This window comes from Mustela nivalis (genome assembly GCF_964662115.1).
Source record: "Mustela nivalis genome assembly, chromosome: 6".
NCBI lineage: Eukaryota > Metazoa > Chordata > Mammalia > Carnivora > Mustelidae > Mustela > Mustela nivalis.
Window position 1 is genome coordinate 134,983,431 of NC_139025.1, and position 26,767 is coordinate 135,010,197.

Consider the following 26,767-nt stretch of genomic DNA (forward strand, 5'->3'; position numbering starts at 1 on the left):
CTAGTTCCCTGCCTGGGTGGTTTGACCGAACTGGCTGTCTGCAGAGGGGACAGTTGGCACTGGAACTGCTAATCTGGGGGCTTGCCCTGGAACTGCACTCACGCTCATCGAGCCATTGGGGACAGCAGTTATGTTCAAGCTACTGGGGATCTCGCCAGTAGCTTGTATTTTAAAATAGACCAATTATAACACTGGTAAAACAATCCCAATTAGAAGCATGATAAAAACGGCATTCCACCACTGAATTCCACAGTCGGCACCCTTCGTGGGGGTCTTTGGAGAAGTCGGGAGCAGCGGCTGATTGGAGGTCTCTGCCGAGTAACTTTCATTTAAAAAGATTTCTGACTGCACCACGCGCTCAATATTCTCGTCAATGCCCTTAAAGAAATCTGTCAGTGGGCTGGAGAGGGCACCGGTGCCTACAGCTGCTCTATCTGGGTCTGGCTGCTCCTCAAAGGTCACTCTGGTCTCTGAGGATGGGCTCAGGAGGGATCTGAGTTCTCTGTGGGTCTCTGTAAGGATCCCATGATTTTTCACTGGAATCTTAATAGATTTCAAAGCATATAAGTCTTGTTCTCTGATCAAGTTGTTGACTTTCTTGATATCTGCGACCTAGGAAAGCCACGAAGACAAACAGCACAAAACATGTAAACTCCTTAGAATGAATATCCAAAAAGTAGCTCTTTCTGGAAGAGGATCCAAGCCCACCCCGCTTACAAATCTGATGAATATTGGAAAACCGCACCTAGGCACAAAATTAGTTTAGGCTGAATAAAACTGTTTTTTGACTTTAACTCAGCCTGAATGTATAGCTTAATCATCACGTTTCCATACAGATGTACAAGTTTGAAAAACATAAGATCAGTTTTGGAAGAGTCTCTTGCTAATTCAAAGTGTGACCGCAACAAAATATTTTTAGGTGAAACCCAACCTCGGCCAGCTCTTTTTTTCTACTTCTTCTAACTTTTGAGGCAACAGTGCCCCCATCTGGCTGACTTCCCTCCCACATCAGAACCCAATTCAGTAGCTGATTATATTAGGGATCCCCAAACACAAAGCCTCAGCCAGCTCCACACTCAGAACGTATTTTAACTGTTATAATACTTAAAGAGGTATGTCCTCAGGATTCTACCATGTTTTATTGCCCAGAAGTGCTGTATGGCATATAAATTTATTTTCTAAATAAAATGACCTAGGTTTAATATACTTTGGAAGGTTTCACACACTTGTGATAATTAGAAACATATAGAAAATCATGAATCAAGCTGGAAAGTATGGACTGAAATCTGTTGCAATTTTAGGACTGGAAGAGAAAGGAACAGCACTATGAGTTTTACAAAGTTCGGGACAAACTCCTTCCACAGTCGAATCTTAAGGGAGGGGTGGTGCAGACAGTTAAGTCAAAGAGAAACCCTCCCTCAAGCTAATGTTTAAACTTAACTTGAAAGCATTAGAGGTGGACCTTAAGATTTGACTCATAAGCCCACTAACTAGAGTATAAATACAGCCACAGACCTGTAGATAACACCTAATTCAAACCAATCAACTCTATTATTTCACTTATTGAGCAACTGTTTTTATTATCTAATTGAATTGAGGTAGCAGATATTTTTAACAGATCACACCTGAAAACTAAACCAGCTTGAGACCTGTTTGTCTTTACCCTTAGTGAATTAACACCAAATTTATATTTACTTTAAATTGGAAAATTGATTGCTTTTTGGAAGCATTATATGTAACATCTTCACAGATGTATTAGACATCAGTATTCCAGGAATCCCACTGCATCCACTCAGTGTGGGGTTGGATTCATTATCAGCCCATGTTCCATAAACCACACTGTATGCCTACAGAAAAATCTCAGTACAACTGAGAGACCACAGTAAGTCCCTAGAGACAAGCCTCTTTATTTCTTCTGGGAAATACAGCATCCTATACAATGTGTTTAACCATTTGAACCTTGTTCGATAAATGACAAGAAACTAAGGAGTAAAAGGTTTCTAAAATATATTGGTTAGATAGCCTTAGGGGAGGCCACAGAAAGTTATAACAGTGTCATTAGCGAAATGAAATAAATCATTTCAATCTAGGAGAAAATGCAGCAATTCTATAAATACTTTCCTACTTACTTTGCCATGTTAATCACTCTGAATGCTAAAAACATAATTAAAGAGAGAAACAGGGTTATACAGATACACAGCATACAAAGCCTAGATCATGCAGTTCTAAGAGAGGACATAAAACTTGACCAAATAAGCTATAAGCAACAAGAAAGGGTCAGAAAAAGTGAAGCAGCTAAAAAAGCAAGCCTACCAAACAAATCTTGGATAAATTCTGCTGGCATCTTTGGCCCTAGTAGGTCTTAAACAAAATGTGCTTGGGGAAAAACAAACAAACAAACAAACAAAAAAGGTGGGGGGAGGTGGAGGGGGACATCTGGGTGGCTCAGTTACCTGAGCATCTGACTTTTTTTATTTTTAAGATTTTATTTATTTGAGAGAAAGACAGAAAGCACAAGCCAGGGGGAAGGGTAGAGGGAGAGGAAGAAGCAGATCCCCACTGGGGCTCGATCCCAGGACCCTGGAACCATGGCCTGAGCCAAAGGCAGCTGCTTAACCAACTGAGCCATGCAGGCGCCACTGCAAGATTCTTAATCCATCTGGGACCTCGAGGTATCAACTGAGCTTATGACCTATGTAGGGTAGCTGGGAATGGAAGATTGAACAGTGGCAGAGAAGAAGGCCAGAGGCACAGAGAAAGGAGGGTCCTGAGCAGGAGGAGTATTTCAAGATTCCCGTCTAGGGGCTCCTGGGTGGCTTAGTTGGTAGAATGGCTCTTGGTTTCAGCTCAGGTCATGCCAGGCTTTTAGGATCAGGTCACACTTAACGGGGAATCTGCTTGAGCTTCTCTCCCTCTGCCCCTCCCCCCACTCATTCTCTCTTTCTAAAATAAATAAATAAGTCTTAAAAAAAAAACAAACAAACTCCATGCTTCCCCCTTCAGCTCCTCCTCCTGACGCACCCCCAGAAATGCAATGGTGTTACCAGGAAACAAAAGCACAGCACTGCCACCATGGAAAGCTTTGATTTCTTCCCCTTTTAAGGCTGCTTCCCTCTCCTTGGGACTTGTGCTAAGAACTTTTCGTATCATTTAAGAGAGAAGGGGTATGAGGGAGCTGAAGGGGCAGCCACATGGCAAACATGAAAGGCTGCTCCAAGACATCTTTATAAGCTCCATTTCCATCGGGGTCCTTCTCAGAGCCACCTCCCTGCAGAGCTAACTGAGGCTTGAAGAGCCAGCCTGCTTATGCCCTGCCCTTCAACACGGGGCTTTATTTTATCCTGCGATTGCTAGGGAGAGCTACAGACGGCAACCAGCGGACAGAAAGGGAATGGCTCAGCAGTTCTTCCTAAATTCCAAGGATTAAACGGCACAGATTGCCTTTGCGATTCAACAGCACATTCTAGAAGGAAAAGTGTTTTTGTACCGATGCCTTTCTTTTGGGGTATTTGTAGAACAGCTCTCAGTTTTTGAGACTTTAATTTGGAAATGATAATAGTTATTTACTGAGTGCTTTAATGTGCAAGGTAGGGACCTTTCAAGGACTTTATATATAAGATCATTAAACTCTGACAAAACCGTGTAAGATACATAGGATGAAGAAATTGAGACTCCGATAATTTGCTAAAAATCAAAGAACTAGTGAGTAACGGCGAAGCAGAATATAAGAAAGAAAGGGTATTAGAGATTCAAGGGGCTGGTGTATCTTCCACATTCCAAGTCATGCCTTGTCCATCAGACCTCACCTCTGATGCATGTGAAATAAATATTGCCATATTTTTCCAAGTTTAGGATGGTATCGATGGTAAGATGCTCCTTTGTGTAGCTCAAAGGGGAAAAACGTCTGTGGCTTAAACTGATGATTAATTCCAGGTAGACTCGTGTGAGAACAAATGTGTCCTTCCTATCCCCCCAGAATCAAATCAGAAGTTTGGGAGTTAGCCAATGAGGAGGAAGCTGGTGTCTTGTTTTCCTATTAGTCTATGATGTTTGGGTGCCCTGATTATATACCTCTGGAGAATATCCTAGATATAACCTCAAGATAGAGATTATTCAAGGGCGCCTGGGTGGTTCAGTGCCTGAGGAATCCAGTTCTTGCTTTGGGTTCAGGTCATGATCTCAGGGTCGGGGATGGAGCCCTGCATCTGAGCTTGTCCCTCGCACTCCTCCTCCCCCATGTGCGCGCAGGCGGGCTCTCTCTCTCTCTATCAAATAAATAAATAAATAAATAAATAAAATCTTTTAAAAAAGAAAACTAGGATTCTACCTAGAGAATATTTCTCAGGTAGGTCTTCCTATCTCAAATGTAGCTGGTGATTAAGCCCAGTCATATCACTCTCTTCCTCGAATCTCTCTCTTTTTTTTTTAAACAGAGAAAGCAACAAGCAGGAGGAACAAAGGAACAACAGGCAGAGAAACAGGAAGACACAGCCTTCCCACTGAGCAAGGAGTCTATGTGGGGCTCCATCCCAGGACCCTAGGATCATGACTTGAGCCTAAGATAGAAGCTTAACTGACTTAACCACCCAGGAGCCCCGCCCTCCTGGAATCTCGAAACACTTTCCCTGGTTCTAGACAACTTCTGTGGCCTCCTCCCATACCACCTACCCCAGGCTCCAGGTAACTGAGAACACCTGTGAACACATCCTGTGTCCATTCCTAGCTCCAGGCCTCTCCTCCATATGTTCTTCCCCTAAGTCTCTGCCCATAAAAAAATCCTCATTCTTCAAAAGTAAGTTTGAGTTCCTTAATGAAGTCTTTGCTCACTTAAAACTCATTGACCTCCACCAGAGCTTTTTTTTTTTTTCAAGATTTTATTTATTTAACAGAGTGAGAGAGAGAGAGAAAACACAGACAGAGGGAGAAGCAGGCTTCCTGGTGAACAGGGATTTGGATGTGCGGCTCAATCCCAGGACCCCAGGATCGTAACATGAGCTAAAAGCAGACGCTTAACCAACTAAGCCATCCAGGGGCCCCCACTCACAGCTCTTAATAGCTCTCTGTAAATCATTGGTATGCCAGCCACCTCATTAGTTATCAAAGTGACAATCTGCCTTTCTCTGTCTGATTTATATCCATATCCCTAACACTCCACACAAGGCTCAGGTTATAGTGGAAACTCAATTGATATTTACGGAATGAACAAAAAATTAAATGTCCCTTTTCTAACATATACCAGAACCGACAGGGAAATTGTTTTTAACAATTGTGAAATTGTTTTTAACTTTTGCACTTTTAAAGCTCCTGATGTCCAGACCCCCCACCCAAAGCAGTGAAATTTCAGAACTTCTCAACTGAAGCTTGGGTTCAGTACAGGCATTGGTGTTTTGCAAAGCTTCCCAGGTGATCTCAAGGTACAACCAAGGTTGAGAATCTGACAATTGCCTCGATGGCAATAGTTCTCAGTGTGGTCCTAGCTCCAGCATTAGAATATCGCTGTCATCTTATTTGAAATAAAAATTCTTAGGACCCACCCCAAACTGTAGAATCAGGAACGGCAGGGCTGTGGGGATGGGGGAAGTGGACAAAAATCTGTGTTTTAACAAGACCTTCCATGATACAAAGTCAAGTTTGAGAAGCACTGCCTTAGAAGTTTACTTTAAATAAGTCTATACAGACTCTGTAAATAAGGCCCTCCCATCTTCTTCTGATTCCTGTCTGGCCCCTATTTCGTCATAAGGTTGTGCATACCCACAAGCACAAGCCCCTTTTTTGGAAGATTTTTTTTTCCCCCAACCTAGTTTGGTCTTACAGTCAACATCAACTTATAGTAAAATAGCTTAAGAAGATACTTTATGTGGGTTTTTTTTTTTCAATCTTTAAAACAACCAAGGAAGTATTCTCCTGGCTATTTTTTGAATCATGGAAAAGAAATGGACAAAACCCAACATACATGGAATTTGTCCCCCATGTTATGTCTGATGTGAAGTGTGCCATCGTCTTACAATAAATCGAAGACATCCATCCCACAAAGGAAGAGAGAAAGGCTGCAGAAAAAAACGATGAATGCCGGGGGGCACAGCAGAGATCTGACCCCAGATCTGTCCTACCATTGGGGCATTCTCAGGATTTTCAAGACCCCCATTTTGTTATTTTTGCCCATAATCCCATAGTTTTTGTAAAGAAAATCTGCTGCTCTCAGGAATTCCTGGCTATCTCTTGAAGGGAAGTGTTCATTTTGAGAGCATTAAGTACTCAATGCTGTTTCCTACTCATTCGCAGTGGTATACTCTCAGAGCTTTCTTTTTCTTTAAGACCTGGGGAAAAGGGATGGTTTCAACACCTCTAAGAGTGGAGGGGCTGTTTTCTTCTAAAATGTCTGCTTCTCTGAAACTCATATGCTTTGCTCCAAATCTATGGTCTGAATTCTTGGGTTTGTTATTAACATGGCTCCTTTTTGAATCATGATTCTTATAAAAGTTGTACAGGCTCTAAGCTAGGCTCTGTGAGGGATCAGCAGTGAGAAAGATAGACAGACCCCACTTGATCCCGAGATTCAAAAGCCTGGTGGGAGGTGTTGTCTGAGCAAACCCTCCATCATCTGTCCACTATCCACCTGCAGGACTTCTCTCTCCTTTCTTTCTTTCTTTTTTTTTTTTAAGATTTTATTTCTTTATTTGGCGGAGAGAGACAGCTAGAGAAGATCACAAGCAGGGGGAGTGGGGGAGGGAGACATAGGCTTTTCACTGAGCAGGGAGCCCAGAGCGGGGCTAGATCACAGGATCCTGGGATCATGATGGGCTCCTGACTCGAGCCAAAGGCAGATGCTTAAGTACTGAGCCACCCACACGCCCCTACAACCATGACTTCTAAGAGGACCTGAAGGTCCTGCTATGCGAGACATACTTGATGTCCCCACAGGATACCCAAGGCAGACCTTGTTTCAAAAAATAAGGCTCTGGGACGCCTGGTTGGCTGAGGTGGTTGAACGACTGCCTTCGGCTCGGGTCATGATCCTGGAGTCCCGGGATCGAGTCCCGCATAGGGCTCCCAGCTCCATGGGGTGTCTGCTTCTCTCTCTGACCTTCTCCTCATTCATGCTCTCTCTCACTGTCTCTCTCTCAAGTAAATAAATAAAATCTTTAAAAAAATAATAATAAGGCTCGTACTAAAAATAAAAATAAAAATAAGGCTCTAACAAAAACAAAACAAAAGTCTGACAGTCAAGAGCAGCCAAATAGGAGACTCTAATCTACCCCTCCCCAGCTCTCCATTTCCCACACCTGCATTTCAAAACCAAAACCAAACAACGCATATGATGCAAAAGGCTCTGCCTCACATGAAAACAGACAGCCTTGGCACCACTGAAAACACCCTATTTCCCAAACCAGCTCATTAAAATCTCTCCAGGCTATCCAAGCTCCGCCCCAAGACCCATGACTGACATCTGTTTCTTTGGTTTTCATTCTCCAGCAATCTTGTTCTGATATTTTGTAAGCCACAGACTCAGGACAAAGTCAGAGGACACTAATGCATATGTACACTTGGTGGAAAGAGATTGAAAAGAAGGAAGTTGAAACACTGACATGATACAATACGGAAGGAAGCTCTGGGTCATGGCTCTAGTGCTCTATGCGGTAGGTCTCTGCTGTGGGTCATGCTGAGGGCTTCCCTAGACCACAGCCTGCTCTGCTTTGCCTTCAGCCAGCCCTTCGGAGGCTGGAGGCCCTGCATCACTGGGGTTCCCCTCATGTCCCACAGGAAGATTTCAGCTCTGGGTCCTCTTGTGGCCTTCCAGAACTGCCTTTCACTAATTTTCTGTTTCTTTTTAAAGCATAAATTTAGTTTGGGGCATCTGGGTGGCTCAGTTGTTAAGAGTCTGCTTTCAGCTCAGGTCATGATCCCAGAGTCCTGGGATGGAGCCCCACATCAGGTTCCCTGCTCAGCAGGAAGCCTGCTTCTCTCTCTCCCACTCCCCCTGCTTGTGTTCCCTCTCTTGCTGTGTCTCTCTCCGTCAAATAAATAAATTTTTTTAAATGTTTTTAAAAAAAAAACCCATACTTTGGTTTTTTATTGGGCAAGAACATATATGACTTGATAGTAAATCAATCCTACCCTATAATTATAAAATGATGCTCTTTACCACATTGTAAGATTTCAATTCTCAGCCAGCCTATTTCTGATGTCTTCATGGGAACTCATGTGATATAATAATAAAATGGCTGTATCCCCACCAGGTTATTCAAATCCCCACTTAAATCCTACACAAGGGGTGCCTGGGTGGCTCGGTGGGTTACAGCCTCTGGCTTTGGCTCAGATCATGATCAGAGGGTCCTGGGATCGAGCCCTGCATTGGGCTGTCTACTTGGTGGGAAGCCTGCTTCCCCCTTTCTCTCTCTGCCTACTTGTGAACTCTGTCTATCAAATAAATAAATATAAAAAATCTTTAAAAAAATCCTACACAAGTGGCCCCAACTTTTCTATCAAAATAAAGACTTTAAGACACAAGATGGTTTAAGAAAAAATGGAAACTCCATAACCTTAAACCAAACAATCTGAGGGGTGGTGGTGGGGAGTGGGGAGAACCAGGTGGTAGGTGGTAGGTGTTAGAGAGGGCACGGATTGAATGGAGCACTGGGTGTGGTGCAAAAAATAACGAATACTGTTAAGCTGGAAAGAAATAAAAAATTTTTTTTAAAAATCTGGCTTTTTCTGTACAACTAATAAGCAGTGTTTTCCTCTGATTAAATCGTCTTTCATTCAAAGAAATATTTCATACCTGACGTTCTTACACCCTATCCAACTGCTATGGGATAAACTGTGTTCCTCCAAAATTTATGTTGATGTCCAAATGCCAGGTTAACTAAGAAGGTGAATGTATTTGAAGATAGGGCCTTTTACAGAGGGATTAAGCTACACTGAGGCAATTAGGGTGAGCCTAATCCAATCTGACCGATGTCCCAATAAGAAAAGGAAATTCAGACACACAAAGAGACACCAGGGACATACACTCACAGAGAAGGGAGGTGGCCATTTGTAAGCCAAAGAGCAAAACCCTAGAAGAAGCTGAACCTCCCTGTACCTTCATCTTGGAGTCCAGCCTCCAGAACTGTGAGAAAATAAATCTCTGCTGCTTAGTCCCCCAGCCTGTGGAACTGTGTCGTGGCCGTCCTAGTACTCATACAACAACCCGTTCAAAGAGACCAACTGAATTATTAGTAAAGAAAATAACGTGTGAATTACCATCTGCTTTCCTTGGCATTTTAAATATTTTTCACATGTCATGAGTGTATGAATTTTGAAATTCCCAGCGGGAAAACATACTTGAAAAGCCAGATCAGTTGTACTGTGTCTGCTGTGTTGGGGCAGGCAGTAGGGACTGTCTTCCAAGTCCCCCGACTTACTATATTAAAAGGCCAGATGTTAGCTGTTTGCATGAGGGTGTCCCTCATTAAAGGATCTGTGTTGTTTTTCTTTCAGCAAAGGCTTTATTTGTTTAAAAGACACGAAGCTTGACTTCCAAATTCAAGGGACCATTTACTGATGAGATTCGTAATTGTCCCAGGTCCACTGCCTCCACCTCAGACTCTAAGACAGGGAGTGCTGTACACGTGACTTATGAATGAAGGAATCCCAAAAGTAAATTTCTGAGCAAATCAGAAAATCAGGACAAGAACAAGAAGGAAGCCATATTAGGTAAACTTCAGGTAAAGTTTACAGATAATTGACTCAGATTTATCCCACGATGGGGATCTCTGGATCACTGGAATGTAGTTTGCAGCTCAGCCCTGTCCTGACCAAAGGCAACAGGCATGGAGATTTCAAACTCCCAAATCCATCAGTCACTGGCTTAGAAGAGAGGAAATTCCCAGACTCTGCCAGAGCAATCCTTCGATGGTCATGGGGGAAGCTTCAGGAGCTGGTTATTGGGAGCAAAATCTCAAAGTCCTGGGACCCTAATAATAAAAGAGACCGAAGGAGATCTGGTGGGAGTACCAGCATTATCCATCACAGTAAACACTGAATTACTCTGTTTCGTCAACTCACCTGTAAGATTCTGGGTCATATTCTGGAAGGTCACCATAGACTTCTGGAGTCTGTATTAACAGCTTTAAGAACTTCAGCGTTACCCAGATTTTTATTGGGCCAGGATATTCCTCTCATTTCTACCATGCCCCTCCCCCTGCCCAATTCCAGACATTCCTTCCTCAGGGAAACCAGCTGGAATGAGCTACCTCCGCTATAGGGTCTCTGTATGCTCTCTCCCTCTGGGTCCTGCCACCTTCTTCACCCAGCTCATCCTCCTTCTGAAGGTGTCTCTCTCTCTCTCTCGTCACATCCTTCCTTCCTACTTTCTGATGTTCTACATTTTTCCAGACTCTTGGCTGCATTTCTTTCACCACTGGACTGACACCCTTACTACAATCTGGTTGACAAACAAGAACAGTGTCTTGTCTGGGGCCCCTTTTCCCCAGTGTCTCGGAAGAATGCGTGCTTTCCCCTGCCACCTCAGGCTGGGTTGAATTAAGACTTACATGCATGTCCCTGTCACAGTCTCCAGTGAGAACATTCGGGTTTTGCAGTCTGAAGAGTCCCTTGATTTCTCCGCCTTTACACTGACTAATTGAGAATTAAGCCTAATAGGGTACAGCAGAAGTAGGCAGAAGAAAAACATGAGTCCTAGGCTGATACCATTTACCTGTGCCTTGTAGGGCCAGCTCAGACCTCATCTTTACACACTGCTTGCACGTGGTGAAGCTTTGCTAAATGGAATAGATCCACAGGTCCTAATGAGTGACTCAGGGCCTCGGCTCCCCTGGCTTTCCATAACCAAGAGTTCAGTACTTATCAAGGCCCCATATCAATCCAAAAGCTCTTTCTGTCAAAGAGAATAAATTCCTGCTAAGCAGGAACTTGATGAAAACCTCAGTGGTCTGAGACTTTCCTCCTGGGGTTTGTCGTTGTCTCCTACAATATCTTGATCTACCTCCAAAACTTTAAGGGCCATTGATGGGATCTGCTTGGACCGTAACCTGGACCATCTAGGGAAAATTGTTCTGGATCCTTTTCCAATGGGGACATTGTTTTAATTTTCTAGGGCTCTTGTAAGAAATTACCACAAACTCGGCGACTTCAAACAGCAGGAATTTACTCTGTTTTGGAGGCCAAAAATTAAACATCAAAGAGTTGGCAGGGTTGGTTTCTGCTGGAATCTCTGACGAGAATCTGCCCCCTGAGTCTCTCCTAGATCCTGGTGCCTGTGGCAATTTTTGGCGTTCCTTGCCTTGCAGACGAATTACTCCAAACTCTGTCCCTGTCTTCGCATTGACTTCCCCCTGTGTCTCCTTGCATCTTTCCCTTTTCTTATAAGGGTATTTATTCACTGGACTTAGGGTACATGTTTTTATAAGGATGAGTTAAATCTGGGGTGATTTTCATCTCAAGATCCTTGACTTAATTATATCTGTAAAGACTCTTTTTTCAAATAAGATAACAGTTACAGGTCCTGGGGTTTAGGACATGGACATATATTTCAACCCACTAGAGGAGTATTTCTGAATACTCAGTTATTAGCTTCAAATATCCATCCAAAGACAGCATATGTTCTTTTTTTTTTTAAGATTTTATTTATTTATTTGACAGACAGAAATCCCAAGTAGGCAGAGAGGCAAGCAGAGAGAGAGGAGGAAGCAGACTTCCCACTGAGCAGAGAGCCCGATGCAGGGCTCGATCCCAGGACCTGGGGATCTGACCTGAGTTGAAGGCAGAGGCTTTAACCCACTGAGCCACCCAGGCACCCCAGCACATATTCTTAACAATACACAGTATGAGGTAGAGTAAACAAAGGAAAGTCCTCTTTTATTTTGGGGAAAACAAATACCCGAGCATCTCTCAGACTATGAGGTAATAGGGTTTTCACAGAACTCATGTCTCCTTCCATGAACAGACATAAGCTTGACTAAGGCCAAAGACCTTTCTTGTCTTCATTCTAGCAGCTCATGTCACCAGGATGTTTGGCCTGTGTAATATGTTACAAGTGACTAAGACAGTTGTGCCTCTGTAGACTAAGTTGTGACATGGAGCCAAACAGCTGGAGTAATTCTGTGGTGAGATGGTTGTGGCCATCCCAGTGGATCAACAGGAGAACTTTCATCGCCTTGCTCCTTCAAAGAGATCACATCCAAATAATAAATGTGATTGGAGTTACCACCTGCTAAACCTCAATAATGCACTTTCTTTTCTTTTTCTTTTTCTCAAGATTATTATTTATTTATTTATTTGACACAGAAAGAGGGATCACAAGTAGGCAGAGAGGCAGAGAGAGAGAGAGGGAGAAGCTGGCTCCCTGTGGAACAGAAAGCCTGATGTGGGGCTCGATCCCAGGACACTGAGACCATGACCTGAGCCAAAGGCAGAAGCTTAACCCACTGAGCCACCCAGGTGCCCCAATAATCCACTTTCATTCTCCAAGACCAATCCAAGATCAATTGAACTGGCCACATCTGTGAGTTAAGTAAAAATAAAAAAGATACCGCCCCTGTCATACCAAGTGCCCGCCCTAACGCCCATCTCCCAATGTGATAAGCAGCTGATAGATGATTGAACACGACATCTGAAACTAATGGTGTGCTATATGTTGGCTAACAGAATTTAAATTAAACAATTAAAAAAAAAAAACCCCACCATCCTCATATTTTCCCGGAAATTTTTTTGGTTGGGGGTAACATTAACTTTAAATATTTCTCCATAGAAATTATAATACCTCCGCATTATTAGTTTGATCGCTAGAGGGAGGTCCATACGTTTCAACTTGGCTCCTCTTACCTTAATAGCTCTTGTATCAAATCTGAAAGGCATGTTCGTACAAGATAGACGGTATATGCAACAACTACATGCTCCCCAACCAGAAAATTGATTAGAAAAAAAAAAAAAAGACTCGTGATCTGCTGGAACTATGAGAAGCATTTGTGAATCAAAACTCCATTTGTTCCTTGACCCTTGTAAGACTATTGTGACTAGTGCAAAGCAATGGTACACTGAGATCCCAATAATTAATGGTACCTATAGCCAGTGTCCAGTGACCCTTGGAAGATGTGAGTAGCTCATTCTCCTTAGAGAAAAATAACCCTGCTACATAGTTGATGGGAAGTTAAATCAAAGATTCAATATGTGTATTTCTGATCTTTGTTTTTTTGTTTTGTTTTTGTTTTTGTTTTTTTGTTTTTTTGTTTTTCCAAAACACCAAAGGTACCCATTCGAGAATCAGGCAGTGACATATGACATTATGGTCCAAATTAGGCCACTATTCTCTCCAAACCAGAAGTAATTTTTCAATTAAAAGAGCCATGGGAAGGGGATTTCCACTTTGGAGAAGATGGACTCTTCCCAATATTTTTCAATATGGACTCATCTCAATATTTCTTTCTGTTCCTCTTACCAAATACAATTAAAAATCCTGGGCAGGGGCACCTGAGTGGCTCAGTGGGTTAAAGCCTCTGCCTTTGGCTCAGGTCATGAACCCAGGGTCCTGGGATCGAGCTCCAAATCAGGCTCTCTGCTCAGCATGAAACCTGCTTCCTCCTCTCTCTGCCTGCCTCTCTGCCTGCTTGTGATCTCTGTCTGTCAAATAAATAAATAAAATCTTTAAAAAAAATCATGGGTGTCTTCTCTATTTAAAGGAGAAACAGAAAAGTCGACAAATACAATTGTAGACCTCAACACCCCTGTCAACACTGAATGATACTACTAAACAGAAAATCAGCTAGTATAGGGAATACAAGGTACCCTCAACCAATAGGATTTAACTGACATTTATAGAACTGCCCCCCCCCCAACACGAATGGCAGAATACTCATATTTGAGACACATATCAAGACAGACCACATCCTGGGCCATAAAATAAACCTCAACAAGTTTAGAACTGCAATGATACAGAGCGTGTTGTCTGACCACAACAGAATTAAACCTGAAATCACTAATGGAAAGATAACAGGAAAATCTTCAAATACTTAGAAACTAAAAACACACTTAAAAATAATAAATGAATCAAAGAGGATGTCTCAAGGGGAAAAAACAAACAAACATTAACCTGCATGAAATTATGGAAACCCATCTTTCCTTCTTTAAAGCTGTCTGGGGTATGAGAGGGAGCTGTCTCATCCTATCTTTCTGGAAGATTCCATGCCCAATAATCTTCAAATGGTAGAGACACCATGGTTCCAATACTGACCCTCAGTAGGCACTTTCTTCCACATGACCACATGCGATAATTACATCAATTATTTAAATCAGAATCCTAATTCTTAAAAGAAAAGAAATCTAATTCTCTTCAGCCACACCTCAGTCAGATAGACAATCTCAGACTGTCGTTGCTGTTCTATTCGCTTAGTTTATACTGCCTTCAAGACACTACTGGATCCCACACTGTAGACCACTGGGTAGAAGAATGCTTGGTGGCACACAGTGGAGCCCAGCTCTGCCTAAGGAGACTTGGTAACTTCCAGAACTGATGAGAACCTGGGCAACCAGGCTTTGAAACTCAGCTAGGATGAGGAGAGACCAGACGACAGGATGTATAGGCATTTCTTACACAGAACTGTCCTTCTAGGATATCTTCACCAGCAACGCTGTCACTAGAGCTCAACATCATCAGTGCAGGACTCTCGATGCTGCCATAGCACCGCGCCCCACCCCCGGCCCCAGAATAATGTTCCAACTCTCTCGATAGGACATGGCCACTACTTAAGGAATAAAAGTTCCAGAGAAGAACATCCATCTGGCTCGCATGCCACCAAGTCAGGATTCACAACTGGATTTACTTGACTTCACCCTAAAATTAAGCTATCTGGTCTCCATACAACACGCTCTGGGTAAGTTAGGGTGCCTGTGTAACTCAGTCAGTGGTCTTCGGCTCAGGTCATGATTCCAGTGTCCTGGGATGGAGCCTCACATTGGGCTTCCTGCTTGGTGGAAACCCTGCTTCTCCCTCTCCCTCTGCCTGCCAGTCCACCTACTTGGGCTCTCCCTCTGTCAAATAAATAAATAAAATCTTTAGAAAAAAATAAAAGATTTGGGTAAATTAGAAAATTGTTGTGGAGGTAGGGATGATGGGTGGGTGGAGGAGATGAAATTGATGGGCTAAAGAAATTGATGGATTAAAAATAATCTATTATTAAATTCTTTATTTGCCTCTACCTATTGATTGACAGAGGGGAAGGAACACCCAGGCCAAACTGATATATTTTATGGTGAAACTGACTATATTACCTTACTGAAAAGACCAGGAGTAGATCTGACTTTAACTGATACTTAGTCAAGAGTTCAACAGTCCAGACTTTGGCTTTTGTCTACTTCTATACCCGCGACTACGCCTCAAACTCAGTCTTCTACTCCACATGGTGACAAGAAGGCTGCTGCTGCTCTTCCCTCCTGGTCCTCTCAGCTTCAAGCCATGTAACAAGGGGAAGAAGGATCTCTTTCATATGAGTTCAGCAAACCCACACTGTTTCTCACTATGTCAGCCCAGGACACATTCCCTAAACCCTAGCTTATCACTACAATGAATATGATGTTCTGCATTGATTGGCCAGGCTGGTCTAAGGCCTAACTTTTGGAGGGGTCTAAAGCAAGATTTTACATAGAGGCCCATATAAAATACATAAAATTATTTTGAAAGTATAAATCAAATTATATTTTAAATAAAATACATTCTATGCTCTTAAAAATATACCTTCATAATAACCTGGGAGGAAGGTCTGCATTTAGAATTCTCAGACTCTGTAGATGGCCTGCTCTGGACTATAGCATCCTTGAAAAGGGAAGCCCGGGGGCACCTGGGTGGCTCAGTGGGTTAAGCCTCTGCCTTCAGCTCAGGTCATGATCCCAGGGTCCTTGGATCAAGCCCCACATCGGGCTCTTTGCTTGGCAGGGAGCCTGCTTCCCCTTCTCTCTGCCTGCCTCTCTGCCTACCTGTGATCTCTCTCTGTCAAATAAATAAATAAAATCTTTAAAAAAAAATGGAAGAGGGTAGCTCAAAGCCCGATGAGTTCTCTTTCCCTTCTTGACTCTGGCCTACAGCCTAAGGGGCCACATATGCACACATATGGTCCACACTGCCACAAACAGCTAGCTATTACCCACCCAGGGGAGGACATACCCCCAGCCTAGTCTGCCCTCAGGACGGGGAAGAGGCCACCATGGGACTTGGAAGCAGGTAGAGATGTTTAGGCCAGTCATTTTCGGATCCTGGGTACTTAGATCCAGAACATGGACCAGAATGGGAGGTGTGGGGTCCTGTGGGGTGTATCGACTGGGCCCAGGGTATGTTCCCCACTGTGCAGATGACTATGAAGCAGGATCCAAGACAGGAACCCACTTGCAGGGGTTGTTGAGCAGAGAGTCAGCTACGCCTCCTTCCCTTTGGCCAGGAGTGGCATCAGTACCAGGGGAAACACAGGGCCATCGAATGCAGATCTCGGAGGGGTCCTCCAGAAAGAAATTAGAGACAGTCCTTGGACTTTGCATGCATGGATATTTGGTGGCTAGGAAATGGTGAACGCCAACAGCATCCATGACATTAAGTATATTTTAACATCGAAGAGGTGTTTCTGGTTCCCACTTTGTTGCTCTTCTGTGTCCACCGTGGGTCAGTTTGGTTTCCTCCCAATTTAAATTTCACTGCTTTCCCCCCATTTTATCTTTTCCTGCCATTTCCTGCTGCCGCAGTGATTCCTGGCTGTGACCTGGACAGAGATTCCACTGGAATCTAATGGAACATTACCCCATGGAACATACACCCCATTGCCTCTCATGTGGACCATCGTAACTGCCTCCTTACGGGTCTGCTTCCCTAAATCCAGTTTTGTTCCCTCACCCTTACCCCTGACATGTACCTCTCACTGCTGCTGCATTCTATCAACAGACATTATCTGTCCTGTAGTCAGAGCCAGAATCTTTTAAAAATAGTTTTTAAAACCTAAATATTGCACCTGCTGCAAAGACCCCCAGCCCTCAGAAAAGCACTGCCGCTCAGTGTGGTTGGCAAAGGCTATGTGGTCTGGGCCAGGTTAGCCTCCCCTACAAACCCTCTCTCCACTTTGCCCCTTGGGACTTTCCTCCCCTGTCATGGGGGATTTCTTTCACTTCTTCCGCTCTACTCCTCACCCCATCTAGCTCTCTCCCTCCTTGTCTGGACTCTCTTATCTCCATAGTTTCACAAAGAATTGTCCCTCTTTTGACTCCATTTATATCTCTCTCTTTACTTTCACTTTAATTAAATAGACACTTGACATCCCTTAGCGTTTTTTTTTTAATTTCTTTTCAGCATAACAGTATTGTTTTTGCACCACACCCAGTGCTTCATTCAATCCCTGCCCTCTCTAATACCCACCACCTGGTTGTCCCAACCCCCCAACCCCCACCCCTTCAAAACCCTCAGATTGTTTGGTTTACGGCTATGGAGTTTCCATTTTTTCCTAAACCATCTTGTGTCTTAAAGTCTTTATTTTGAAAAGAGAAAAATTGGGGCCACTTGTGTAAGATATTTTTTTTAAGATTTTTTTATATTTATTTATTTGATAGAGAGTTCAAAAGTAGGTAGAGAGAGAAAGGGGGAAGCAGGCTTCCCACCGAGTAGACAGCCCAATGCAGGGCTCGATCCCAGGACCCTCTGATCATGATCTGAGCCAAAGCCAGAGGCTGTAACCCACCGAGCCACCCAGGCACCCCTTGTGTAGGATTTAAGTGGGGATTTGAATAACCTGGTGGGGATACAGCCATTTTATTATTATATCACATGAGTTCCCATGAAGACATCAGAAATAGGCTGGCTGAGAATTGAAATCTTACAATGTGGTAAAGAGCATCATTTTATAATTATAGGGTAGGATTGATTTACTATCAAGTCATATATGTTCTTGCCCAATAAAAACCAAAGTATGGGTTTTTTTAAAAACATTTTTTAAAAGATTTTATTTATTTGACAGAGAGAGACACAGCAAGAGAGGGAACACAAGCAGGGGGAGTGGGAGAAGCAGGCTTCCTGCTGAGCAGGGAACCTGATGTGGGGCTCCATCCCAGGACTCTGGGATCATGACCTGAGCTGAAAGCAGACTCTTAACAACTGAGCCACCCAGATGCCCCAAACTAAAGTTATGCTTTAAAAAGAAACAGAAAATTAGTGAAAGGCAGTTCTGGAAGGCCACAAGAGGACCCAGAGCTGAAATCTTCCTGTGGGACATGAGGGGAACCCCAGTGATGCAGGGCCTCCAGCCTCCGAAGGGCTGGCTGAAGGCAAAGCAGAGCAGGCTGTGGTCTAGGGAAGCCCTCAGCATGACCCACAGCAGAGACCTACCTCAGAGAGCACTAGAGCCATGACCCAGAGCTTCCTTCCGTATTGTATCATGTCAGTGTTTCAACTTCCTTCTTTTCAATCTCTTTCCACCAAGTGTACATATGCATTAGTGTCCTCTGACTTTGTCCTGAGTCTGTGGCTTACAAAATATCAGAACAAGCTTGCTGGAGAATGAAAACCAAAGGAACAGATGTCAGTCAGGGGTCTTGGGGTGGAGCTTGGATAGCCTGGAGAGATTTTAATGGACTGGTTTGTGAAATAGGGTGTTTTCAGTGGTGCCAAGGCTGCCTGTTTTCATGTGAAGCAGAGCCTTTTGCATCATATGCCTTGTTTGGTTTTGGTTTTGAAATGCAGGTGTGGGAAATGGAGAGCTGGGGAGGGGTGGATTAGGGTCTCCTATGTGGCTGCTCTTGACTGTCAGACTTGTGTATGTTTTTGTAAGAGCCTTATTTTTATTTTTTGTAAGAGCCTTATTTTGGAAACAAGGTCTGCCCTGAGTATCCTGTTGGGACATCAAGTATGTCTCACATAGCACGATCGTCAGGTCCTCTTAGAAGTCATGGTGGTGGGGGCACATGGATGGCTCAGTCCTTAAGCATCTGCCTTTGGCTCTGGTCAGGAGCCCATCATGATCCCAGGATATTGTGATCCAGCCCAGCTCTGGGCTCCCTGCTCAGCGGGAAGCCTACGTCTCCCTCCCCCACTCCCCCTGCTTGAGATCCTTCTCTTGCTGTCTCTCTCCGCCAAATAAAGAAATAAAATTTAAAAAAAAAAAGAAAGAAAGAAAGAAAGAAGAGAGAAGTCCTGCAGGTGGATAGTGGACAGATGTTGGAGGGTTTGCTAAGACAACAACTGCCACCAGGCTTTTGAATCTCGGGAGAACAGGTGGGGGCTTCACAGCTTTGCGGGGACCATAGCTGAAGCCAGATCACATCTGACTGCATATCCAGAGGCAGCCGGGCCAGTGGCGGGGCCTCACCTGGGCTCATGCCGTGTTTTGAGCTTTCCTGTCTTTTTCACACCCCGTTCAGCCATGTTGCTGAGTCTGGTTACCTGGTCTTCTTCTGAATTTTGGGAGTTTGCCCAAAGCCTTGCAGATAACATTCCTTTTTACTTGAGTTAGCAAAGTTCTTTCGCTGTGGCTTGTAGCAATAAATTCCAGCAAATCACCTTTCTTTCGGCACTCATCTTTCACCTTTCCCTCCTTGGTTTCCAAACCGAATTCTCTCACCTCCGCCTAGAAATCTTCCCCTTCCTGCCTTTCCGGGAATCTTCTCACGTTGGATGTCCTCCTTCCCATAACTTTCTGCAGCAAAGATCCTGCTAGCCAGCACCTCCCCGCCCCAGCCCTTTCCTCTGACTTAGTCCCAGGATGCTCTCTGTCTTGCCCTCCACCCCTTGGGCTTCATTTCTCTGTCTTGGCTACTTCCTCCTCCTTGTTTACACCCCTGTCTGGGCCTCTTCCTTTTCTCATAAGCGTTCTTATTCATTATACAGTGGAACACATAAGGCACCTGTTCCAAGAGGGAGGATTTTGGCCAACTGCAGCTGTGCCCCAAAGATCGGCCTGAGGCTCACGGCTCTTCTCTCGATTAAAACACTCTGCGAAAGTACCAGGTCTCACCATGATGCCTCTTCACCCCTGGACCCAATCTCCCTCCTGTGTGTTTCGACACGCACACCATCCTTTCTACAAACATTGCGTGCATCACCATTCTCCCGATCCCTCCACAGCGAAGCCTGAGAAGCACCTCTGATCCTTTGCTACGTCTGACCCCCACCAAGTCCCGTGTGCAACCTGTCTTACCTCTGGCCCTTCCTTTCCATTCCCCTATCGCTCCCTGCATTCAGTCCATCTTCCCCTGACAACAGGGTCATTTCTGAGATAATTACCTTTCTTCTAATGACTTTTGTTCTCACCTTTCGCACACACATCCAGTAAAGATTAGTCATCAAAAATATAATGAACCTTATATGAATATTTAAGAATCAGGTACTCCTTTGGCTTGGGTGGGGTAAACCTTGCCCTTTTCTACGTTATCATGTTCTCAGCATGAATTACTTTAGAGAGATGCTGATCTCTGAGCATCCAATGTGAGCTGATCGTCCCTCTGATCTAACTGATGAGGTGTAACGGAGGGAATTTTCGGAAGATAAGAAGGTCAGCATTTTGTACCGTAAAGGACTTTGTCTTAGAGTGGAGGACTAAGATATTCTCTTTATAATTACAATACAGTTAGATTTTAGAACTGAACAGAACCTTTAAAAATTATTTAATCAACTTGGTAATAAATTAATTACATTAACTTATTAACTGACATGTAGAGAGGTGAAGTCATTGGTCTGAGACTTAGCTCTAGCCTAATTCCCCACAACTCAAATCCTTAAGCTCATATTCATATCTTTTTTTTTCCCCAATTGAGGTAAAAAACGCATGATATGGAATGTACCATTTTCATTCTTTTTAAGTTTGCTGTTTTGTATTACTAACTAAATTCACATAATTGTGCAAGAGATTGCTAGGAATTTTAATCTTGCAAATCTGAAACTCTATGCTCAGGGAAGAACAACCCCGTTCCTTCCACCCCTCAGCCCTGGGAGCCATGGTTCCACTTTCTGTTTGTAGGAATTTGACTGCTTTATTTTTTATTTTATTTTTATTATTATTTGAAGATTTTATTCATTTATTTGACAGACAGAGATCACAAGTAGGCAGAGAGGAGGAAGCAGGCTCCCCGCCAAGCAGAAAGCCTAGTGCGGGGCTCGATCCCAGGACCCTGGGATCATGACCTGAGCCGAAAGGCAGAGGCTTCAACCTACTGAGCCACCCAGGTGCCCCTATTTTATATTATTTTTTCAACCACTTTAGAGATCTTATATAAGGGGACTCAGAAAATATGGTGTGTGTGTGTCTGTGTGTGTATGTGACTGGCTTATTTTGCGTTAGGCAATATCCTTAAGTTTCATGCATATTGTAACGTGTGACAGAATTTCCTTCTTTTTAAAGAATAATATTACATTTTCTTTACTCATTCACACCACATTCTCTCAGCCCATCCATCCATCCATGGGCTCCTGGGAATAGTGCCCTATGAACCTAGAAATGCAGAAACCCCGTTCAGATCCTGATTTCAGTTTTCTTCAATACAGAAGTGGGATTACTGAATCATAGAGTATTTTTTAATTTTTGGAGGAAACTTCGCACCATGTTCCACAGCAGCTGCACTGTTTCACATTCCCACCCATCTGCGCTCCAATTTGTTCACATCCCTCCACAGCCCTGCCCGCTACCAGAGACGTCTTCCTGACAGGAAGGGTAGGCTGATGCGGCAACCTTGGTAGTCGTCATCTTTGAAGAAATTGCCACAGTTTTCTATCAACCACCACCCTGATCAACTTGCATCAATACTGAAACGAGACCCTCCTCCCAGCTAAAAGATTACAGCTTGCTAAATGCACAGATGACAGTTAGCAGTGTTCAGCAAGAAAATATTTTTTAATTTGGGTGCCTGGGGGACTCTGTTGGCAAAGCAATGGCCTTCAGCTCAGGTCATGAACCTAGAGTCCTGGGATCGAGTCCCGCATGGGGCTCCCCGATCCACGAGCAGTCCTCCTCTCCCTCTGTTCTTCTCCCCTCTCATGCTCTCTCTCACTCTTACTCTCTCTCTCAAATAAATAAATAAAATCTTAACAAAACATATTTTTTAAACAAGGCTTAATTTTTATTTGTTTAGAGATAATGATATTGCCCACTCACAAGACTGCAGTGTCGTGGGATAAACACCTTTTATATGCACTGGGAAACATGAAAAAAAAAATGATTTCCAGAAAAAATATTAATTAATGAATTATGGGCTGTATGGTGACATTTGCATTATTGTGGTGGCCTGGAACTAAATCTGCCTGCCCTGGGCCCTGATGGCAGCACTTTCCCCCTCCTCCCTCCAGGAAGGCCCAAGAGTGGGAACAGCTCCCCCTGTTGTTAGCATCTGGGAGTCTCCCTCTGCTTTTTGCCTTGCTTTCTGCTTCCACAGCTCCAAGGAACAGAGCATCTATCTGATACATTGGGCAATTCTCCTTTTGTGTATATACGAGCTAGGTATATTTTGCATATTATACAAATTGTGTGAACATCATTTCTTTCTCTCTTTAAAATTGTTTTAAAAATTGGCAGCTTTCTTTACTGTTCTATTACTCTCTGTTACCGCCAAACTGACTAAAAGTGCCTTGTAAACTGCATGGGGGAGGTCTGTTTGCTTGCCATCTCTGAAAAACTTTCATTTTCGCTACATAAATTGAGAAATGTCGAAACATTTAGCAAACAATATCTTAAACAAAAGGAAAACAAATTTTAAAAAGTTAACAAAAGGAGAAAAATTGTACTTTAAGCTCTGCTAAGATAATTAATGAATTTAAGGTTAGTCTAATCAAAATTTTATGAAGTTGGAATAGGGAATTGTTGGTTAGAGTTTTCTTTTCCCCAGTTTTTCAAATCAAAATTTATTCAAATACATATTAATTTACTTGTGCAGATGTCTAATACAAGCTTATGTCTATGAAAACAGCACACAAAAATGTTCATGCCATAGAAAAATGTTCTTAAAAAAAGAAAAATGTTGATTATTTTAAATGTTTGTATCCATGCTAAATTTTGATAATTATTAAAGTAACTAGAGATCTTTAACTTAAATCTTTAACTTAATATTTTCTAGTTTTAGAGGGTCTGGTGAAAATAATACATCTGTAAAAATTACAGGAAATGACACTTTAATGGAAAAATACTATCTGAAAACTATAACGCTAAATCTACTTGAATAAAAGCAATTGTACTATCAATTAAATAACTATCTAACTAACTATCTATCTAAATAATACCTAAACCTAAAAAGAGATAAGTCCAAATAACTTAAAGACAGAAAACACATGCAGATGTTATGCTGTGGTTGTGGGAATTCAGGACCGGCCTGCGGTGAGCTCAGTCAAATCCGCAGGGGTCCCTGGTGGTGTGGCCCAGCTGCCTGGGCCCTCAAATCCTGGCTCTTCTCCTTCCTGGGGGTGCCGATGATCCAGGGGTTCTCTGACACTTCTGGGCCTCTGTGGGCAGCTGGTGGAGGAGCAGGAGTAAAAGGGCCACTTGGGAAAAGCTGGAAGTTGGACTCTGCTTTGGCCAACATTTGCCTGTTGTAATCACTTTCTTTCTTTAGCTCCTTGAGGCTTCTCTCGGTCAGCACAGCTGCCATCCAGCTTTCCTGAGCTCTCTTTGCATGGAAGAGGATCCCCTTTGATAGTGTATGGCATTTTCCTCCAATTGTCTCCTGGTGTCTTCAGCGATGTCCTTGTAGAAGTCTCGAGTCTGAGACATGGCCTTGATGTTTCTACGTGTGCAGGAAAGATTCCACTTAATGTCTGCACACTGCTCTTCTGCCTCAGACCATTTTCTCTCAACGGGGCTGATGCATTCTTGATATAATTGAGGCAGAGTTTGAAGCTTCTGTTTCAGCTGCTGAATCTCCTCTTCAAGCTGTGAATTTTCACGCTGCAAAGAGGCCTCCTTGGCTTGAAGATCTGTTATTTGTGCCATAAGCTCCTCATTCATTTGCTTTCCTTCCTGCAATTGTCTGGCTAGTTCCTGCTTTTTCGTGTCAGCACTTTGAAGGGACACGTTAGAATCAGCATCATCAGTGACACGCTTCAGATAACCCTCTGACCCGTGGATGGGGCCACCGTCATTTTCTGTTTCCCTCTTTTCCTCGATCTCACAGTTGATATGACCCAATGATCTCCAAGGTGAGTGGGCCCGGGGAAGGTCTTCAGCAGGTTTTCACCCACGGGTACTAACTGGCTGACTTTCTTGTTCAGGGCCTGTTGGAATCCTGCATTTGACTGTTCTAGCCTTTCTTTCTCCTGCTCCATTTTTTTGAGTCTCTGCTTCCATCTCAGTTTCCTGGGCGAGCCGTTCTGCACTCTGTAGATCAGGAGGGTTTCCATTCAAATCACCTAGGGTTTTCTTCCAAAGCTCTTCTCCATTCTTCTCTGAGGCTTTGAAGATGGGTCTGTCACCAGTCTCTTGAGACGATTTAGGAGGCTGGCCCTTCAGTAACTTTTTCAGAAAGTCAACAATATTCTGAAGAGACAGCCTACAGTGGTTTGTATTTATTGCTGATAAGCACGAGGATTTTAAGGTGCGAAGACTGGCCTCCGCCTCAGGCAGACCTCGGGCATCATCAGCTTGTGTCAGCGGTTCCATATTCTCACTGCCTTTTCCACAGACTTCAGCGTGGGTGAAACACCTTTTGCCTGACACCTTCACCCTTCTCAAAATGTGTTGTTTCTTCACTGGCAAAACCAGTTTCACAGTTTATACCAGGATCTCCCAGGGAAATCCACAGACCTGAAGCGTGCCTCTAGCTTTCAGAAATCACCAGCGGAGGACCACACAGGTGGTCTAGGACCAACTGGAAAGTGGATCTATGGCATGCAGGAGGCCATCCATGGCTGTGGAGAGCTCCCCAGCTCTGCCTCCAAAGGCCAGTGTTCTCTGGGTCTCAACTGAAGGCTCAGAACCTTGGGGGGCACTCTACCTCTAAGGTAAACAGTTGCCTGACAACCAGAGCACAGCAGTTGCATTGGGGGATGGGGAGGCCAGCCAGCTTCTAGAACACAGTTGCCCTCTAACTTTGCCCTGAAATAAAAAGTGATCTCACTTTTGGCTTCATGCTATGGATGCATTCACATCTTTTCTTATGCATAATTAAAGTAGAATCAAAGGAACATTTTTATGAGCAGTTGCTATATGCCAGGCATAAAGCTATGACCATCGTCTCATCTCATTTAAAACAACTTTATGTGATTATTACTATTATCATTATTGTTATTAATTTAATAACAGTAAAAGACAGTAAGATTCAGGGGATTAAATACTTTGCTGCAAAGGCCTTGATATTTAAGAGGTGTAGATTTGAGCTCCACTCTGTTGCAGGAGATGGGAAAGGCGGCCTAATCATGTAGAGATAAGAGTACAGACGCAGGTGTGCCAGGCTTACCACAGCGGTCCTGGATGACCAGGTTCCGGCCTTCCTTCAGGTGGATGGTGAGGAGGTAGGCAAAAGGACTGGGCAGGTTACTCAAGCCATCACTGGCTTCCCCAAACATCTACAAAGACAGAGAAGTAGGTTAAGTCTGCTATTTGGCGATCGAGGGAGAGAATTTCAGAGCTGAAGCAAAACTCACTACAGAGGCAAATCTTCAAGCTGCATCTCCCACCCCCCAAGCTTGATGGCCTGGCTACAATGATTTATTAGCACATCCTTCATGTTTCTCCCCAGTGGGATTTTTTACCAGAATTCCTGATCATATCTTTGCAATCTTAACTCTGTCCCAACATAATCACCCACGTGGTAAGCCAGTATCTGACATACCCTTAAGCTCAGTGATTTCTGGTAGGATTCTTTCTTCTGGAACTCAAAGGGCAGCCCAGAGGGAGGGAGTAGCACATGCGGATTCCACGTGTGTCCCACAGACATGGGTCCAGACTCAGATGCAAAGCGGCTTCCTTATTTTCTCCCCTTCCCACCAAACCTTTCCACCCTGGCACACCTCCTCTACATTTCTGTTCACAACCACTCCACCATCAACCCGGAGCCCACACATCCGTCGGGTACATACCCCTCCCATGTTCACATGTGACACACTTTGAGTGCTCTCCCTTTTACTAATTGTCCTCCATTCCCTGCCTCCACTGTGGTGTCTCCTCCACTTACCCTCAATCTTGCTTCCCCTCAACATGGCTCACTTCCATGTCCAGGAATTCATCAACTCCTACCGGCCACAAGGTCGACTCCATTTCTGAATATTTATTCAATGAATCCAAATAAAGTGTTGAACTAGAACTTTGCACTCTAGCTCAAATTTTTGTCTTTCCAAAGAGAAAGGACAGATAAAGTAATTTATCATTCACTTATTGGACATTCAATTAATCGATTTTGTCGCTGGGTCTCCCTTGACAGCCTTCTTTTGAAAGTTTCCCCCATCCAGGTTTCAAAGCACTTCCGAATGGCTTTGTCTCCTTTACCATCCCACTCAACTGCCTAGCTGCTATTTTTAGAAAAATCGGTCCCAGTCTGACAGATCAATAGACCCTGAATTAATCTTTCCCAGCCATAATGTGCAAGGCCTGCCTTTGTAGGTGGATCTGCTTCGGCGTGCTTTAAAAACAGGCAAAAAATACAGATCCACACATTTGCTAAGAAATCATGTTTACTCCAGTGTTTGTTTTTAAGGAACATCACTTACAGATTGTTATTCAAATTGTTGGGATGTCAGAGAAGCATTCAGATCGCCACTTTCACAGAGCTTCTGTAAAAAAAGAAAAAAAAATCTCGCTTTCAAAAGGCAAAATGGTATCAGCCTACAGGG

The 26,767-nt window shown here is 43.6% G+C and overlaps 1 protein-coding gene across 1 annotated transcript; it reads right to left on the reverse strand.

Annotated features, from left to right (window-relative positions):
- Positions 1-26,002, reverse strand: LOC309866666 (lysM and putative peptidoglycan-binding domain-containing protein 4-like; the record flags this gene model as incomplete). Its single annotated transcript, XM_082734453.1, is given in 6 exon segments — positions 1-183; positions 187-612; positions 11,118-11,363; positions 14,591-14,718; positions 25,396-25,504; positions 25,931-26,002. Coding segments are annotated over 6 exon segments (1,164 nt in total).
- Between the last annotated feature and the right edge of the window lie 765 nt (positions 26,003-26,767).